At 40.0% G+C, this 14226-nt stretch overlaps 1 protein-coding gene across 2 annotated transcripts in view; it reads right to left on the minus strand.

Annotated features, from left to right (window-relative positions):
- GRM1 (glutamate metabotropic receptor 1) overlaps positions 1–7516 on the minus strand; it is a 236610-nt gene extending 229094 nt beyond the window's left edge. Inside the window, exon 1 of one of the 2 annotated variants that reach the window (XM_074988712.1) lies at positions 6754–7516. In XM_074988712.1, the coding sequence (XP_074844813.1) occupies positions 6754–7516 (763 nt within the window). The remainder of the gene's footprint in view (positions 1–6753) is intronic. The other variant, XM_074988713.1, reaches the window with a different exon arrangement.
- Between the last annotated feature and the right edge of the window lie 6710 nt (positions 7517–14226).

The raw sequence follows: 14226 nt of genomic DNA on the forward strand, positions 1-14226 counted from the left end.
ACGCGCTGTGTATACACACGCTGTGCACTATTTCAACGTTGCAATCGACGTTAGGCGGCGAGATGTCGAAATTGCTATTCCTATCTGAAGATGGGAATAGCGCCCTACTTTGACATTCAATGTCGAAGTAAGGCATGTGTAGACGATCCGCGTCCTCCTACATCGAAATAGTGGAGTCCTCCAGGGTGGCCATCAGCTGAGGGGTTGAGAGACGCTCTGTTCAGCCCCTGCAGGGTCTATGGTCGCTGCGTGTAGCAGCCCTTAGCCCAGGGCTTCTGGCTGCTGCTGCAGCTGGGGGTCCATGCTGTGTGCATGGGGTCTGCAACCGGTTGTCGGTTTTGTGGACCTCGTGCTGCAGGCTGTGTGTGTCTGGGAGAGGCCCTTTAAGGGAGTGGCTTGCTCTAGCCCCAGAAGAGCTAGTCCAGCCTGTGACCCCATCCGCAGGCTTTGCTGGTCCCTTATTTTGACAGAGAGTGCTTGTGTGTGTGGCTGCTCTGCATTTCCTTCTGGGGGTGCTCTTTTCGACATTCCCCGTTGCTACTTCGACGTTGAACATTGAGGGCACCAGCCCCGGACAATATGTAGACGATACATGCTGAAGTAGCCTATTTTGATGTTCTTACTTTGAAATAGGCTACTTTGACGTAGTGTGCTAGTGTAGACATAGCCATGATGTTTAATAAGGCTGGTTGGATAATGAAGCAATAACTTGGTGAATATATTTGTGAATAAACATTTCCAATACAAATCACTACTCTATTCATTATTTGTCAATGTTCTTATGACCACTGAAGTGTATTATGAAAATGTGAATTCTCAAAATTCACTTAATTAATTCAATTAATTACAAATCCATAATTCTCATGTTAAGAAAGTGCCACTCTTCTAAACATACCATACGATCAGTTACACTGTGAAATGTTAATAAATACATCCAGGGAACAGTCTGAGAGCAACCAACATTCTGAAAATTATTAATCCAAACTGTTTGGCGAATATTTAAAATGCAGGACTAAATTCTCCACTACTGCCAACGGCTGCAACATCACTGGAACTGTGCCAGTTAGCACAAGTAAAACAGCTGGCCCTATGGGTATATACACAGAAAGCAAGAATAGTTTCTGAATAATTTTTGAGCAACACAGTGTTTACCATATGTTTATATTTTTGGTATAACAAATTCCATTGTCCCTTTCCACTATATCCTGCCCTTGTGCATTCAATGGAAATTAAGTTTCTTGTCATGACATATAAAGATCTAAAGGGATTTCTTGACCCATTACCCCAAACAGTGCAATATCTTTGAATAAAAAGCTATTTTTAGCTAAGGGCTATTCATACCCCTGGAGGCCATACAGAAGTTTTTCCAGGGGGTATATAAAAAGCACTGGGGAAGTCAGTAGAAACTAAACTTGCATACAGACAACGACTTGCTTATCCTGCTGTGCATATTATGTACTGTAATGTACTTGCAAATTATTTTATAATCACATGGTAACAATGAGGAAGTAAGCAATTTTCCAGTAGTTGTTTCCTCTGACACTTGTATTGTTATGCCTGATTTTGTGAGCAAGTATATGCGGTGAATCTTGGGGGTTCATAAGACGAATTAGACTCCTGAAAGAGGTGCAATACTTCGGAAATCTAGAAAGCCACTGTTCTAACCATTGCAAACTATAAATGATGAGTTCTCTACTCTCAATTTTATTATACATTATTTCCAAAAGAATGTTTCCCTTTGAAATGTTCAAGGCCATACAGCTTTCATCAGCTAGTAAGTGGTTACATGCTTGAGTATTTTGTGAATCACTACTGTGGAGAATATGGGACAAATTATGGCCACAAAACAAAACACAGAAATGAAGCTAAAAGCCCACATCCTCTTTGAACTAAAAACACCTTTATAATCATAACCAAATACTTCACTAGTAAATTTTGAGCCTTATCCATAGACTATAAAGCTGAAAGGACCACTGTGGTATTCTAGCTTGAACTTCTGTATAACCCTGACTGAATTCCTGTTCGAACTATAGCTTATTTTAGAAGAGTGGTTTTCAAATTTTTCAATTGTCCCTTAAAAAATTTTGAAGAAAGGAGCGGACTCTCCAACTTTGGAAATCTTAACATAGTCAATGTTGAAAGTTTAAGTTGAAAACCACTGTTTAGAATGGTTCAATGAAGAATCCACCACAATCCTTGAAAGTTGTTCTAATAATTAGCCTCATGCTTAAATATGCATGCCTTATTTCCTGTCTAAATTTGTCAAACTTCAGCTTTTACCCATTGCATCTTATACTTGTTTTACCATTAGCCTGAAGAGCCCTTTATGACCAACTTTCTTCTCCCTATGCAGGTACCTAAAGACTATTTTTATCATGCTATTCCTTAACCTGCTTTTGTTGAGCTCAGTGAGTTTCTGACTTTCAGTCATGTTTTCCAGCTCTTTTTTTTTCTTCACTGAACCACATCCAATGTACCCAACATTCTTCTTCTCCTGTGGATACTTAGTATTAAGCGTATACTTCAGTGTATTTCTGAACAGAAAGGCTATTCTGAATCAGCCATAAAAAATAAGAGGGTGCATGGGCTCTTTGAAGGTTCTTTGAAAAAACATAGCCTAGAAACTATCTTGCAGCTATGGCCATGCAAATTTGCCTATGCAGGTGTGCTGACAATAATGCACTGTCCTGGTGCAACTGTGTTTGAGAGACATAAACAAGCAAAATTACTTGCCTTTTTCTTGACTGGCTAACTTTGTGTGATGTCAGTTTTAATACAAATTATTTTTTCAGTGTGATTAGATACCCTTAGTTGTAACACTTTATTTTAAAAGTGTATATTTACACAGCAGCCTTATTTTGAAATAAGCTATTCCAGAATATCTTATTTTGAAATAACATTGCTATACACAAAAATACATTTCAAAATAGCCCTTAGCTATCCAAAATACAGTGTCTACACACTATAGAGCCTATTTCGAAAAAGAGCCATTGGACGCACTACGGCTTATTTCAAAATAGGCTCTATTTCTTGACAGCAGCTATTTCAAAATAGGCACTATACCTCATAGAATGAGGTTTACCCATTTCAAAACACGCCAACTACTATTTCAAAATTATTTTGAAATAGTGGTTGCATTGTGTAGATGCTAGGATAGTTATTCCAAAATAATGGCTGTTATTGCAAAATTAACTTTGCTGTGTAGACCTAACATTATAGTAATTTATCTATTCCTGAAAACCATGTTGCAAAAGACAGATGTTCCATATCTTCAAGAGATCTGTCTCCTATGAATGTGTAAGGACTTCATGCAGACAAATGCCTTTATCACTAACAGCAGGAGCATGAGCCCTGTACTCTGATGGAGAATAAAACTCAATGTTCAATCAATAGAATAATATGGTCTCATGGACTATCAAAAAAGACAATCTACTACAACCTGGATCATTTTTCCCGTCATCATTGTCACTGTATACTAGATGTGACAAAATAAGTAGAGATCACTGTATATAGTCAACAAATGTCTGTCATGTGGCATTTATTTATGATCATTATTAAAAGAAAATAATACATATGTAGTGATATTGTTTGTATGCATCTGACCTGTTCTGGAAAGCCATCATGCCTGAAGGTGACACTGCAGAGAATAGGAATTGCAGTGGAAGAGCTGGATGGCTTAGAGTGTCAGAGAAAGACTGTGGAGACTTTAATTTCTAGGTTACCTGTCTGAATCCAAACTAGGTCAGTACTGCCTGAAGTACCCCACTCTCTGACAGCTGCTTTGTGATTATGCCAGATTAATTGATTATTTCAGTTCATTTTTTGTGGCGAGGTGGCCACAATGATCTGAGGTGTTAGATGCCAAAGACTGATTTGTCATGGGAAGTAAATGGCTGTCCAACTCCCAGGGTTGGTACACACAGATCTGACGGTCTTTGGAAAAGCAAGATGCTGATGCTGCCTGAGCATTTAGTAAGAAATGTGTACACTTTTTCCATCCTATGCAAAGGGTGGTTCCCAATCACAACCCACAGTCTGCCCCAACCATGGTGTGCACAGGGCTTGCATATGCAGTACATACTTCAAGGATGGCATAGATCTAGTGTTGCTCTCTGAATTGATATAGAGGAGGATGGAAACGTGGTTCCGAACATTATTTACCCCTTCATTACCAGAGGAAGCACATATGGAGAAGCCCCTATTCACAGGTACTTGCACTGAGAGTGGCCCTAGTACTGGCTAGGCAAAAAAGGAAAGTGCTTTGCATGTCACAGGCACTGGAAAAGAAGAGACAGAAGAGCTCTCACAGTCTTGATCTCAGTTCATGAGTAGGATTTTAGAGAATTAAAAGCAACACTGTTCCTGATCAGTAATTTCACCTTAAAAACACAGGGAGGGGCAGGGAGGAATGTTCATACATTGGTATTCTATAGTTCTTCTGGAAAGGAACTCAGCAAGTATGTACTAATGCTACTAAATATAATTTGTCTGTAAATCCAATTAAGTTACAATCTCTAGAAGTGTTGTGTGTGTCTTCGTATATGTGAAAGACAGTGAGCAAGAGCAAGACTAATGAAAACTGAGTAATGTGAAAAATGATATCTTGATACTGGAGAAGAATTTATTGCATTGTGAAGCCGAATTAGTTAAATATTTTCAAAAGTATCACCCTTGATATCAGAAAAATATCCTGCAGGAACCATTCTTTGTCAGTTAATTAGGTGTTTTTAAGATGAATAGCTAATTAAAAGTTCTTGCATGTAATGAATGAGATTGCAACCATGAAAAGCCTACATCATTACTTTAAAAAAAAATACCAACTATGATAATCTGTTCTCTTTCCCAAGAGGGAAGAAAACTCCCATTAATGTTAATGGGAATTGCATATGCATATGGAAGTAGAATAGATCCCTGAAGGGCAGTCCACAAATGGTGTAAACAGACATAGTTCCACTGAAGTCAATGGAGCTATGACAAGTTCCACCAGATGAGAAGCTGTGCCTTACTATGTATTTTCACTCTGATCTGTCACAAAATATAATCATATATACCAGTATTCAAGAATTTTAGAATCGCAGGTTCTATCCTGTACATCAGGCTTTTTTATTTTTTTTCATCTGTGGCAGGCCACAAAATTAATTGTAACTGTCAGGTCATTGTTCTCTGCTCTAACATTTTTGAAAACTGCAGCACTTTCGTGTTTCATGTGTCTAGGATTAATCCAATTCACCTTTGAATGTGACATTTGCAAGTCTTTTTGATATTTTTTTTCTTGCATGATGGTAATATATGTTTTCAACAATTTACATGTGGTCAGATATTTGAGCACGAAGTTGCATATTTAGTTCCTTAATTTAAAGGGAATCATAAATCAGATTTACACCTGGATTTACTTGAATAAGTATATTAACTTATGTATTGTGATTAACAGAAAGAGGTTTCCTGTGTACTAAATTACCAACTATATTTAGCAGTATGAGTGGACTGTAGAAATGTCACAATGTTTGAAAGGGCTTTACTTTTCTATAATTTAGCTGCTAATATAAATTTGGCTGTAGTTGAAGGAAACAATGGTCTAGTAATAAACCAATGATTCCAGTTTTAGATAGTGTGATCTTACAATTCCTTCACTTACTAGTTTAAAGTTAACTAAATGCATTGAATACAAATGGTCTCTATATAGTAGTATTTTTTTTTATTTCCACTCATATACTAGTAATACTTTAGTGAAAATTAGAACTACATACCTGTCAAATAGCACTGACCTCTATACACTTCCTTCATTAGGAAACATTTCTCTAAAAGATTAGAGCAGTGTCTTCAGGAATCAGTCCTCTGTGTATAGTCCCAGAAATTAATTTATACTACTAATACAAAACAGACATCATGCCCAATTCTTGAGCACTTGTTCAATTTTGACTCAGTTCTTACCCAGGCAAAGCTCTCACTGATATCAGTGACTCCCTCTGCCTGAATAAAAACTAAACAACAAGATTTGTCTGATAGAAAATCTGTACACTTCATTCCAGACCTGTCCCTCTCTCTTCAAGAATGATTTACACCATTAACTTCAGCTCTAAATTCTCATATCAACCACCTTAATTAGAAGTGAGTGACCAGTCTAAACTGGAAGAAAAAGGAATCCTTCTGTGCATGAGAAGTAAAGGGACAGGCTCAAATCTAAAAATCTTGGGTGTGTCTAGTTTTGCTAGTGCTTTTCTTCTGATATTAAATGAGGTTTTACTAAGCCATGTCCAATCTGCAAGTTGGGAAACTGCTTAACAGTTGGTTCAAAACTAACTTCCGTGGCTGAAGTTCAGATCCCACGGTGGCAGAGGGGGCATGAGGGTGGAGGTTGAATGGAAGACATTGATTTCCTTTTATTTTTCCCAAGCAAGCTAGGTTATTAACTTAAAAAAAATAGCTGTTGGCATCCCTGGGTTGGTGTTGACTTGCCCAGGTAAACAATGCAAATAAACAGGTTACAACTGTCTAAGAGTTCGAATTTAGAGTCAGGCACTGGGTGTCCCCTTAGTGGAAAACACTCTTTTACATTAGTCAGTTAGATGGTCACCAATAGGGACCTAGGAGAAAGAGAACCACGTAAATGACAATCCTATGTAGCACGCCATGCAGTAGCATTACAGCCTGCCACCAGAAGTTCATGGCTAGCTCCCTGGGTATGGGCTAACAGAGGTGGGAAGAAAAAAATTAATTAGCCTGATTCTAAGTGCATTGCTTTTCCATACTTACCTTCTGTGTGGACTGCAGAGACGTAGGTCCAATTGTAGCGTTTGACTATGTCGAGCATGGCCCTGGCTTGCAGAGTGTCAGAAGGGACCACCCTTAAGAAGTATTTGTATAAAGTTTTGTCACTCAGGTCAATGCTCGTTGCAGAATAAGCTATCTGAGGAATGTCGAAGAGCTGGAGAAGGTTTTGAACTTGGATAGCAACTGAGCTGGAGCCTGGGCCAATCACCCCAGCAATGGGTTTTTTGATCCTGCTCTGATGTTGGGATAAAGAGTCAGGCACACATCGACTGAGTGCATCTTTGTCATCTCTTATGGAGATCAGGGAGTCCCTTATAAACTCAATGCTCTGCTCCAGTGCTACTGACGAGTGCCAGCAAGAATCTCTGATTTCACTGCCCAGTGTGATGTTGGGCAGCAGGACTGGGTCTGAGTTAATCTTATCCAAAGTATGGAACATGGCTTCTACCCTCTGGATGCCATATTGCTCTCTGATCTCTCCACACTTCCTCTCTGGCACTTTCTCAGCCGGTGGTTGGTGATGGACTGAGAAAAGGGCACCTATAATGACATCCCCATCCATTCTGGCTACTGATCGTTGTGAAGAAGCTCCCGAGAGCAGCATCTTCCTGCCAGTGTTTTTGGGGAGTAGATCCATCTCCAGGAAGATAGCAGGGAAAAAGACCAGCACCACTCCAATCATTTTGTTACAAGATGTCATCCAAATGCAGGTTACAATTTTCATGGGCTCCTCCTGTCTGCACATTGTTGAAGGACATGAAGGAAAGACCAGTCCCTGTCACATCTCAAGTGGCTCCACGTCCCATTATTGCATAGCCTTATGCAAATGGCTCCAAGGCGCAAAAGGAGGCATCCTTGTACTGAGTTATATCCTGTTGATATAAGAAGGAATACAATACATTTGTCAGAGGAAACTGGGTCAGAACAACAAGTACTAAAGATCACTTTAATGCTAAAAGGGTTGGGAGAATTACATATTTTTGTAAGTATGCTAATCAATTTTCATCAGAAGAGGTTCTCAAATGTAAATTTCAAGGAAGCATATGTATTTACACAGCATATGTATTTACACAGTTTGCTTAAGACAAGAGGGTTGTTGCCTGGGCCTTTTAAACTAATGATAGAATAGCTGGCAAGTTTTAAAACTTCTGCAAGACAGTTAATGAGATTAAAATCTCATAACTTCAGCGCTGGCCGCATCCGATAAATGGGGGAGGGTTCACTTCACTCTATTTTTTAAAAACAACATTTAGTGAAGAATCCACTTGCAAAAAGAAAAGGGAGAAAGAGAGAGAAATCCGCCTTGCCAGTGAAGGAAAATGTCATTTAAAGGTCAGAGGAAAAAAATAAGTCGGTTACACCTCAGATTAACTTTTCTGTGTTTAAGGGGAAAAAATCAACAAGAGACACAAATATGAAAGCCGAGGAAAATACATATTAGTTACTACGGCAACCGCAGACAAAGTAGTGATGTGCTTTCTTGGCACGCCTGCCTTGCCTGCAGACTTTGGGCACCCAGAGATGTCCAGCCAGGCGCTTACAGTTGTAGTAGTTGAATGAGGTTTAAAGGTTATCGGCTGCCGAGAGGGAAGGCAGGAGGCTGAGCCGAACTCGGGCTGCGCCGTGCCAGGCGCGGAGGCATTTGCGTTCAGCACCCTGGACAGCGCACGGGAGCGCCAGACCCCCTGCAACCCGCCCTGTCCCTTTACCTCCTGCCACGGCGACTCCCCGAGAAAGCCAAGCGCTGCCCCTAAACTTCTCAGCCTCTCGGCCTTTGTGGCGGAGACTGGCAGCCAAGATCCCCTCTCGCACGCTGCCACAAGCCCTCCCCCCAACACACACAAACGCCCCGCTTGCAGCAGAATGGCTTCTCATGCCTGGAGGAGGTCCAGGAGGAGGGAGGTCTCCTGAGCAGCAAGCCGGGGCTGCGCCCCTCGGGTTTCTCCCCATTTCCTGAAGGATGGGCAGAGGGGTCCAGGAGCCGAGGGAAGGGGGAGATGCTCTGAGGAGTCACCCGTCCCGATTTTATCCTCCTGGTCCTATAGCCACACACAAGAGGCGTCTCAAACTGGCCCGAAAGCCAGACAGACCTGGTATGTGTCGCATGAGTGTCTTTTGTCTCGGTCTTTCATCTGCAGCGCTAGCGCTGAATGCTGAGTCTAGCTGTAAGATTAAACTTGAAACGTACCTGAATCAGTGAGACAGTTCGCTCCTTCCTTGGTCAAAGCAATCATCGGCAGTTCTCCGCTTAACATGAGCTTTAGCACTGATACAGTCAGATGGGAGGATATGGGCTGTACGCTAGTGCCCTCTTTCTTCAACACCGTTTTACCGCAAGAAAAAAATAAAACAGGTCATTCAAGGCTCATCCATTATCTCATACATAAAGATCAGTCATTTCTCCCCCTCCTTAATTTCTTTAGCTGTTGTCTGGTTATCAAGAAAAGAAATGTAACCCAGAAACCATCCTGGCTAGAGGGTTGTCTTTTGTCTGACTTTCAGCTACAGTAATTCATTACCTCCTTGTCACATGAATACATAGAAAACAGAGTATGATGCTTGGAGGGTGGAAAAGACCTGATTCAAATGTAGTTGATGTAGATAAATGTGCAAGTCTGACACCTTGGGAAGAATTTTTTTAATGTCTGCAGTTGAAATAACAACTGGTGGAACAAGAGAAATCAGATATAAAGAGAAAGAAATTGAGATTGGAGTTTTCAGGTCAAGATGACTCTCAATCAAGCACCTTCAAGTCATGTCAGATTAAAATAATGCCAGACTGAATAATCATAAAGGCCTGCTTGCACCACCTCCACCAGAGCGTCTTGGGTATTTTAATTTACCGTGTGGAAATTAAAGTTAGAGCATGCATTCCTCTGGGAATGCTATAGTCTGTGGAGGCTGGAATTTGTCCTGCTTCTAAAAAAGACTAGGACAAATATTTATCTTCTGAAAATTCAGAGATTGTTTCCTGATGAATATATTTTCCGTTGGCACAGATGATTATGTAGTATATTGTGTATTTATTTGTGAGGCACATTCATTAAAAACCTAACATAATATGTATTGTAAATGCAACCACAAAACATTTTGATACAAACTTTTACTATTATTTATGTTGGTGGGGGGGCAATGATATGTAAAATAACAACTGATGATATGCTTTTTCACCAAATTAGGAGGGATAAAGATAATGAACGACAGAATCCTTGAGTCAGAGTCTGCTTGCTCTTCCAGGTATGTGTATGTGTATAGTTTCTGTATGTGTGCAAATGCAGATGTGTGTGTATGTATGTATGCAGATAGCTACACATACCTACGTTATAGAGGCACCTGTGGTGACTATTATTTGAGTTGCATTCAGACTTGCACTTAAAAGAAATAAATGCCTTCTGTTACTTAAATAATTCATTGTGGTCTCCAAATTTGACACAATAACCTTTCAAAGGACAACTGATACATTTATGTAGCTTTTAAAGTAAAATATTTACTATCGCTAACTTTGTCAGAGGAAAACTTTTAAAATGCTGCTGTAGTCGGGCAGGATGGCCAGCCCACTACCCAGAAGGGGAGGACTCCTTCCGGCACCCATTTTGTGCAGAGCCTGGCCCCTTCCAGACACCTGACTGGAAGTCAAGAGGTGAGGTCAGGCCTATAAAAGCCAGGGCTGAGCACTCCGTTGTGGCTGAGCCTCCAGAGGGGCCAGAGGATAGCTCCGTGTCCCTGCCTGGCAGCTGAAGGACTCTGCAGGGAGCCAGCCTCCAGGGTAGCCAGAGGATGGCTCTGGGCTCCCAGCCTGGAAGGTGGAGGACTGGCTGAGTGAGGCTGAAGCCTGGATTGGGCTGACTGGGGTCCTGACACCCTGTAGACCCCAGAGGAACCTGCCTGCTAGAGCAGACCCGCCAGACCAAGAGGGCCAACCAGAGTATCTGCCACAGCCTGCACTGCAATCTAGCCTGAGATGGTGGGCGAACCGGCCTCAGCCTGCACCCTGAGTCACCTGGAAGACATAGAACTGAGAGACCATGGAGCCTGGACTTGGGCTGCCTGGACTCCCAGTCAGACCTGATACCCCTGTGAGCATTTGAATACCTCTGCTTTTTTTATCATTTGTCACATACCTCTCTTGCTCCCCCTACATCACTACTTTGTAGATACCATGACTGCCTCTAGGATACCATGGTGACTACATAGCAGTCCTGGGCTCAAAATTGAATACAACTACATAGTATTGCAGAGGGGCATGTACCATGAGCAAGGAAATAGGAAGGAGCATGTGGGACAAAGTAACAATATGGTGAAAGGAATTGTGCTGGATCTGAATTTTTCATTTTGTGGGAAAGTCTGTGATTTTTATATCCAAAATGGAAAGAAAGCAACAACAAAACTCCTATAAAATGATTTTGGGGTGAGAAAAAATAATTTGGGGTTGATCAAAATGTTTCACTCCATTTTTTTCTTTATTTTATACTATCTAGTATAAAATGTGAAAAATTGGAAACAAAAGTTATTTCAAAAGGGTAAAAATCAAAATGTTCCATTCTGAAAGGTCAAAGGGACCATTTTTCCCTTATCAGAATGCTACTTTTTGACTTGTTTCAAAGCAAAATTTGTTGAAGTCAACATTTTCTTGGGGAAGCATTTGAGTTCTCTGAAATTGCAATTTCTTAAGGCAAAATGTTCTGTTGGAAAAATTCCCACCGTCTTTATTGGAAAGCAGAGTCGGGCAAGTGGGTGGTGGTGGGCGAATATTGGCATATGGTAGGCCTGGTGTGGAGGGAGGTAAGCTGAAGCAGGAGAGCTTTGAAGTGAAGAACCCATATTTGGTTTATCAGCATGCAGCTCCTCCTCTCTTTCTTCCAGTAAGGGATATGTCACATTCTGTGTCCTCATGTTATTTTCTCCAGATAACTCATAAGTGAGATTTGGGAGGTTAGGTGGGTAAAGCAGTGCTGCTAAAACTTTTTCCCTCAGAGGATTGTTTATTGTTTTTCAGGAAAAGTCATTTCAGACATTATTTGTCCATCTTTATTCTGGCCGCCTACATTTTTCCCTTGTGGTTTACAGAAACCAATTGGAGCATACAGATGTTAGAAGATAAAACTTACACATATTTCCTTATGATCCTGAAATATTTGTATTCAAGCAAAGGCTCGTGCTTAACTTATAAAAATCAAACAGGATCCTCTACTCCCAAATACAGATTGTAATCACTTGAATATATTTAATATGCTCAATCATCTCTTTTTCCCTCTCATAAAATAAAGACTTCTCATACAGTTTGCACTATAAAAAATTGTGTAGACTACTGGCCATTTTTCATTTGAATGGGTTAGACTTATTAACTGAAGTCACATTGTTTGCTAACATAAAAATGTTATAAAAAAGTAGATAGTTGCAAGCAAACATTTTAATTGCTATGTATTAAGCATTAATGGATCAATCCTGCTTTTATTATCTACATATGTGTAGCTCCAGAAGTGTTTGGTTCCTTGCACACATAGATACATTGAAGGCAAATGGAGCTATTGTATAAGGGAGGGCTGTAGATTTAGGTCACAAAAGGGGAAACTAGTGTGTGATTTTAGGAGGCTAGAATCAGCCTCCACTCCAAACTACAACTACTCTCCTCCAATAGTTCATTTTAACAGATCCATCTTTTAAACACATTTTTCCACAAAAATCCTCAAAAGGATGAAAGGTTTTATTCCTATCAATCAGGCATTCCTCTTAGTCCTGTACAAAATCGGGGCATCACAAGTATATTCCATGAGCTTACTGAATTCCACATACTTTCTAAAATAAGCAAAGCACATATACCTCCTCAGAGATTCAGTCAGTGGGGAGCTGTCTGTTTAGTTGTGATTTTAAACATCTGTCAGATAAGTATGAGATCCAAATCAATGCAAAATCCAGCAGGGAGGAACTTCTTGTTAACTTTTTGCCACTTTCCATGGAATGTAGAGTCCATCAAGCAATAATTCACTAGTGTTTAGTCGGTTCAACATCCAACTGGAATTGTGAATATTAACCAATACTTTACATTTCCAACGAATTTCTAAGATACATTAGAAATTTCTTCTGCTTCTTTACGTGTTTTAAAACAACATGCAGGAGAAAAAGAACAAGTGAATGGAAGTTCTTCATGTAGAATGTGAGGAGAGAGTGGAACAGTGTGCCATGTGGCATTACCTAGAGTGACAGGGAAGGGATCTCACAAAGCCAGATTTCACTTCACTGATGGGGCATGCCGCTACTCACCAAAGCTGCAGCCCTCACTATAAAATTTTGCAAAGAGGAATTTGTCCGAGATAGTATACAGAATTTGGAGGATTTGACATTAAATGCACCAATTCTGAATAGTATATTACAAATGGGGTGACAATCTGGATACCTCATCCTGGATTGTGTTTCAAATCTTTTCTGTACTTATTTTTTCATCTCTAAAAATTTATGTATGATGTATTCTAGAAATGTATTCTATATGACATAATAGTTATACTACATACTTATCTAAATTAACTGAATGCAAATCACTTAATGATGATAAAACTTAATAGCCTTAAAAACCCCTCTAACTTCTCTCTGAAATCATCTCTTCAGAAAAAGATATAAATAGATTGTTCACACATGACCTGAATATCAAACTCAGGCCATGTCAGACTAAAGAGAAAAATGAATTTGTGACCAAGGCCTTTCCAATTTCAAATTTGAGTACCCTTCTTTTAGCATGTCCCTCGACAAACCGAAAAAAAATAAAATCCAGCAGCAGCTGTCAGCTTCAGCAGCACAGTTGAACTCATATGCAAGATTGAAGTATGAAGAGACAGAGAAAGTCTCTAAGGTATATAAGATCCAACAAGAAAGAGCAAAGCTGTGACCATAAATTGAATACAGAAATTCAGCAGAAGTTTGTAAAATCTGTAAAGAAGAAATGTAAAACACTGTGGTATAAGCAGGCAACTTCAGCCTCCATTAGCTGAAATTTCCCAGTGGTTTTCAAGGATCATCCCATACAAAGCTCTTTGTAGTAATCCAGTCTGGTGGCCTGGATTATATTGGTAAAATTCACCTCTTGAGAAGAAAATGTTGAAATGTTTCTTCAGCCTTTAGATGGAAAAAAGTTCTTTTGGTCATAGCTGCTGTTTGGCCTTCTACCAGGAGCATCCCTAGAATACAATCCTTAATAAAAGCCCTAAATCCTTAAGGGCTAGGCTAAGCATTTACTCACAAGCCATATGAAGATGCAATATGTAGCTGCAGTGTGCTAGGAGCAGACCAGGTACATAATATTTTTGAAACTTTTGTCTATTATCTGAAGTTTTTCCGATGACTAATCTCAGCCCAGAAAAGAAGAGCCACAGCAGATATGTAACAGCTATTCTTTGCATCCTTAATTTCTCCACCATATTTAATACTTTACTTCTACATATTTCATTAAAAATTAACAGAATA

This window comes from Carettochelys insculpta, chromosome 3, assembly GCF_033958435.1.
Source record: "Carettochelys insculpta isolate YL-2023 chromosome 3, ASM3395843v1, whole genome shotgun sequence".
In the NCBI taxonomy this organism is placed as follows: Eukaryota; Metazoa; Chordata; order Testudines; family Carettochelyidae; genus Carettochelys; species Carettochelys insculpta.